The sequence below is a fragment of the Anopheles nili genome, chromosome 3 (assembly GCF_943737925.1).
Source record: "Anopheles nili chromosome 3, idAnoNiliSN_F5_01, whole genome shotgun sequence".
In the NCBI taxonomy this organism is placed as follows: Eukaryota; Metazoa; Arthropoda; class Insecta; order Diptera; family Culicidae; genus Anopheles; species Anopheles nili.
The window spans coordinates 20,931,685-20,937,684 of record NC_071292.1 but is presented as its reverse complement, the minus strand read 5'-3'; the positions used below and the strand labels follow the sequence as shown (position 1 = coordinate 20,937,684).

General features: G+C 45.3%; 1 protein-coding gene across 1 annotated transcript; it reads left to right on the top strand.

The window, feature by feature from the left end:
• Window positions 1-2,662, top strand: LOC128723881 (ATP-binding cassette sub-family G member 1-like). The gene is made up of 6 exons (XM_053817648.1): window positions 1-112; window positions 243-366; window positions 421-1,201; window positions 1,726-1,894; window positions 1,978-2,078; window positions 2,165-2,662. Exons 1-6 carry the CDS (start codon window positions 1-3, stop codon window positions 2,660-2,662), a joined length of 1,785 nt encoding a protein of 594 aa, XP_053673623.1.
• Window positions 2,663-6,000: the final 3,338 nt, after the last annotated feature.

Below are 6,000 nucleotides of genomic sequence, written 5' to 3'. Positions count from 1 at the left end.
ATGGAGCGCGATCTCGAAGAAAAAATTCAACTGGAACCGTTGTGCATTAAAGGACCGCGCGAGTTTGAGCTGTCCTTTCAGAACGTGTCGTATTGCGTGAAGCATTGGCATGGTAAGTAGGTGCAGTTATATTTAGCCTTTGTTTTGTTACGCAATATTTTAGCCTTGTTGTCTTGTGTCTTGATTTAGTATTTTGCAGATGCAATATTTAGACTTGTTACATAATATTTAATTCTCGACAGATCGCACACACACCGCCATCTTGAATAATCTATCCGGGTCGTTCCGATCTGGTCGACTGGTGGGCATCATGGGCCCATCAGGTGCTGGGAAGTCGACGCTACTGAACGTGCTCAGTGGATTCAAGTAAATATCCTTGGGAATCAGTCTCGCAGTCATAACAGTGTGTGCTTTCGACAGGAAAGCCAACGTCACCGGTCAGCTACGAGTGGACGGACAGCGACTATCGGAACGACGGAGTCGCAAGATCATCTCCTATACCCAGCAGGAAGTGTGCCTGTGGCCAGCATTAACCGTCGAGGAGAGCCTAAACTACGCGGCCGAATTCAAGCTGCCATCATCAACTGATCGGGACCAACGAAGAGCGCGAGTGTGTGAGCTACTGCAGGTGTTGGGTCTGGTAGAATGTGCGGACACTCTCACGGGTAGTGTGTCCGGTGGTCAAGCGAAACGACTCTCGATCGGACTCGAGCTGCTGTCCGATCCGAAAGTGATGCTGTTGGACGAACCTACAAGCGGACTTGACACGGTCGCTGCTCAGCAGGTGTTGGCGCATGTTAAGCAGCTCGCCGAGCGTGGTCGCGTAATCGCTTGCGTCATCCATCAGCCGAACTCTCAGCAGCTGCTGCTGATTGACGATCTGTACGTGCTAGCGAAGGGCCGGCGAATCTACAGCGGACCAACTTCGGCCATGGTGACGTATTTCGCTCGGTTCGGACTCGAGTGTCCCGTTTCGCACAATCCGGCTGATTACGCGCTCGAAGTGGCTAGCCTCGATCAGGAGGACAAACGATTGAGTCGGTTAGTGATGGAACAGGAACAGGACATTTTTAAGAGTAACCCACCCCAGTTGGCGGTGGAGCCAAGCTTTGATGGAGGCTACCAGCGATACGCACTGACTACGCTTCAGCAGCTGCGAGTGTTGCTTCGTCGGACGACCCGGTGTACGCTACGGGACTCGGTAAGTAACGGACACGTTGAACCTAAGCCGAATAAGTGTCATTATTGCAACGCCAGCAAGTGTGAAAGTGGAAAGTGTTCGAGTGGTTCTCAAACGCACAAAGGGACGTTTTTAACTTCCTGCGCTGTTATCTGCTACGTAATGGAAACAATAGTATTAATTTAGGTTTGTTTCTGTTTGTCCACGCGTCAAGAAACGGAAATCATTTCCATGGAAAATTCAATGTGGTGATTTGATTTCAATTGGAATGTTTTTCCGAGGATATTGCAAAAAATTTCAATCAATCGATGAAACACGTGAAGGGAAAGCATTCTAACGGATTTCTACACAACGCTTCTGGAAGCAGAATGAAGATTGAATTGATTTGTGCTAAAAAGTTACCTGTTGTTTATCTTTATGCAAACCAACACGATCTCTAGTCGATATGTTCAAGTGAAAAAGGACCTTTTTGGTACATGAATTGGTCCAATAAGTTTAGCCCGAAATGCACCAATAGTGCAGTATATTTTCCTTCGTTTCTTCAGTACCAATTTAAGGCACGCATTCTCATCAACATCGTCATTGCACTCATCACGAGCGTGGCGTTCTACAACACCGGTAACAACGCCGATCGCATCCTGGCCAACACCGCCGTGTTGATCATCAACCTGTACGCCATTTTCTTCACAAGCATCACTTCCGCGGTGCTGATTTGTGAGTAGACTGCTGGACATTTGACAGTCCTCTGGCTAATTTTTGTTTGTGTGATTTGCACTAACTTTCAATTTCACTTTCAGACCCACGCGAATCAGCCTGCTTCGTGCTGGAGAGCAAAAATAATTGGTATTCCCTGCGGGCGTACTATTTGGCCAAAATCGTAGTCGAGTTGCCCACCCTGGTAAGCCATTCGTAGTAGTGCAACCTTTACTCCGAGCTACGCTAGACTAGGTGTCCTATTAATCTTTCTTTCTCCCCGAAAACCAGATCCTGTCTTCGTCGGTGTTCTTCATGCTCGTGTACTACTTCACCTCGCAGCCGTTCGAGTGGCTCCGAATCGGAAGGTTCGCGCTGGTTTGCCTACTATTCGGGTGGATCTCGCAGATGCTCGGGCTGCTCCTTGGCAGCGAATTCTCCGCCCAGAACGCCGTTTTTCTAGCCATACTGATATTGATACCCGCATCCCTGTTCTCGGGTATCTTTATACCACTGCGCGACATCGGCATCCTTCTGCGGCCGCTCCAGTACGTATCGTTTGTTCGGTACGCCTTCGAGGGTGCCATCCACGCGATCTACGGCTTCGACCGGCCTGACCTCGACTGCCCGGAGGTGTTCTGCTACTTTCGCCAGCTGAAGCGCTACCTCGAGTTCATGTCCATACCAGATCTCGCTTACGGGTACGATCTGTTGGCCCTACTCTGCTGGATCGTGCTACTGATGGGTGCGGTGTATCTCAGCCTGCGGAGGCGGATAAAACAGGACTGAAAAGTGACAACCACCGAGGTTGTGACGCATGGACACGATGATGCGTACGTACGAATGATAAAAATAAATGCTCAATCACTACGGGTAGAGGATTTTCTCCACGATTATCCTTTTAGACTATTAATAGCCATCGCAGGCAAAGTTAGCCGGATGCTGTGCAGGCAGATTTTCGCGGAAAATCACTTGGCCCTACACGAAATGACCGGCGAATAACTATAATAAAGCCATTTATCTTCAGTTGTTGTTTTTGTAACGTGTTTCCCGGATGACTGCATGGCGTTTTTCCTTTCACTGCTGTATGGTTGAATGGGCGAAAAATTCATCCTCCCGGTATAGAGCACCACCCCCGTCATTAATATTTCATCCAGTGGCTCATAAAGGCAAAACGTAATTGCCCTTCATTCCGGTTTTGGTACACCGGTCGAAACGCAAAAAAATTGCTACTCCAAATTACGTCGAGTGCACTACGCCCGCGGGAAAATTGTGAAAACGATGATAGGCACAACGGTGACAATGCAAGTGCCACTTGTCTATGTAAAGGATTTATTTCTTTTCCCTTTTTCCCTATCGACAATAGCCCCTATCTTGGTTTAAGGTCCATAAAAAACAGCACCGTCGGTAGGACATGCGAGAATGGAGCGTCAGGGTGCCACATTACCATTTTCATTGAAACGAGTCAATAATTCACATTTTCCATTTTCCATCAGCGTATGCGTCAGAAACGGTTCGGGATCGCATGGAACACACTCGGCGGTTTCCCAGGATGGGAAAAACAACAAAACGGAAAGTATTTTTATGAATATCCCTAATTAAGAGCGATGCTTTTTATCGAGTTGTTTTCAGCCTCATGCACCGACGATGGCAATTAGCTTGGGCCGGGCTTTTGCAATCGACAGCAAGCGTCTGTTCCATCGTAGTTGGCCTTGAGACATAATAATGGCTTTGATAGACGTTAAAGTTGCTTGAATATGTTATCAAACACAATGCATTATGTTAACGTTTTATGTGCTTTATAGAGCTCAATAGAACATAACAAATTTTGTTCTAATTTATCCTATATTAAGATTATTTCAAACAGAAATTATTCAATACAATCGCATGATTTCCATGCTTTCATCTGCTGCAGAGCATGAGCGAAGATAAACATCTCGTAATTTAAAACAATTAAAATACTATATTACACCCTCGCTGGTATGCAGCTGCATCGAAGGCAGAAATTTTGGAAATTTAATTATTGCCAAAAAAGAAGAAAAACAGCACACAACTCGAAACACAAAATAATGATTCGCGTTTGTCCATGGAACGCAGGAAAGGTTCTCTTTTTTCGTTTTATCTCTCTCTCTCTCTCTCTCTCTCTCTCTCGCTCTCGCTCTCTTTTTCCATGTAAGGGAAGGTCGAATTTCGGCTGTCCGTTTGCGATGGTCAAAGGCACGGGCGCGAGATATGGGTGTAATTTATTTGCTATTTTAATTAAATTTATGTCTCACTTTAATTGCACACGATCTGGCATAAATTTTCCAGCACGTGCAGATAACTCCTGCTAGCGATGCGACCCGACCGGCATGGAGAGAATCTATTAGCCAAAAGCGGAAACTGAGTGGTTTGGCTTATTGTAATGTATTTTTTATGTTGCCGCTATTCGTTAATAATTCGGCATCCGAAGGAAGTAATAATGCTTACGAGTACTGGAATGTTGTGTATCATTTTTGATTTTAATTTGAAAAAAATCCACAACATCGATATCACCTTCATCAGTAATGGATGGGCAGCATATAGATCTGTTGCAGCTGGGGCGAATGGTAAAAAATGAAGCACACCTAAGCGGATCATACGTAAAAATCCAACCGACGGAGGCGTCAATCCTGTCCCACAGTGTGATGGAAACCGTAGAATCGTTGATGGGATTGGCGAAAGTGCTACCGACTATTGATGACGAAAGCAAAAGGAATGTGCAATGAGCTGCATTGATGAATTCCTGTTAAATAAATACAAGTACGACTCCCTGATTGATTCGAACATTTGAACCTCAAACCTTGTGTCCAGCAATTAGAAAAATGCAGTTCTCGATTCTCGATTAAAGCTATTGATAGGTACTGAAGTTTTCATTTGTGTATTGGCTTGAAAAAGAAAGAAAAAAACCACTCCATCCAGACCTAAAACGTGTCAACCTTTTTTCTAAATACTGCTTTAGTAGTGAAGTAAACTTGAATCTAAGTAAAACTCTATAAATAAAACAAATGACACACGCCATCCCGGATGGGAAAGCATAATTCCATTCCTTTATTGCATTGTGCATTGGATTCTCCAGAATAGCGGAACTGCTACGTATTGCTGTTTTCCTTTGATTTATATCCGTACTTATGTTCGTACACTGCATCGGAAGCGCCCAGAACACGAAGGGATGCGCTCGTGCCATCAATATCTCTTTCACTCATTCCACCATCTCAAGCGGCAGGATGGACAGGACTTTCGCACGGGCCGTCCGTTTAATCAATTGGTGCAGTTGGCGCTCCAGTTCCGCCGGGAAACTACTTTCAGTTAGAGACGGGAAAACGAGACGCAACCTTCCCACAGTCTTTGCTTTGCAAGGTGCAAAAGAATCGCGAAAGCACAATACCGCCCTTTTAAGGTGGCTGCACCGGGCGGGACAGCTACGGTCCAAAGTTTAAATGTCACCCTGCCAGCGGGCTTATTTGTCCGTACAAATAACCGTACCGCTTAAAACTAACTTCGAATGGTGAATGGGTGACGAAACGAACAAAAAAAAAGAAGCTAAACTAAACAGTACGGAACCGCTCCGGGAGGTTCGCAGGACGAAGTTCGTAAGATTGTTTTATTTCATTTTTTTATCAGCCCTCATCGTCTACGACCCTCATCGTCTCCTGGGTCGGAATCGAGAACACCGCTTGACACTTAAGAAAAGGAAAGTTCACACCTCTTCGGTAAATAGCACGGCCAGCGGCCAGGATGCCCGGATTGTATATCTTTCAGGGTGTTGAGGACATTGTTTGCAGATTTTCGCCTTAAAAAGGGCTGCTTTTTTACCGGTCAATTTGAGGCGCTCATTTTCCACAAACAAAAATAATATTTCGCATTTTTTGTATTCAACAAAAAAAGAAACCCTTTCCAAACATTTGTGACCATGGATGATGAGTTTTGCGGAGCTTTCTACCACCGTCCGTCACACGTTCAGCAAACCGCACGAATGTCGTCAGATTCGAAAATTGGAAAACTTCACACTCAGCTCAGCCCAGTCACAAAAGAGGAAAGTTTCCAGCTGCCGTTACGCGCTGTAATAAGTAAAAGTGTTGCATAAAACAACAGCAAAAAATAGTTCC

Excerpts from the sequence above, each read along its gene's own strand:
- LOC128723881 (XM_053817648.1), top strand. The coding sequence starts at position 1 with ATGGAGCGCGATCTCGAAGAAAAAATTCAACTGGAACCGTTGTGCATT. Across the intron at positions 367-420 it reads AACGTGCTCAGTGGATTCAA|GAAAGCCAACGTCACCGGTC; the intron begins GTAAATATCCTT and ends TGCTTTCGACAG. Across the intron at positions 2,079-2,164 it reads TAGTCGAGTTGCCCACCCTG|ATCCTGTCTTCGTCGGTGTT; the intron begins GTAAGCCATTCG and ends CCCGAAAACCAG.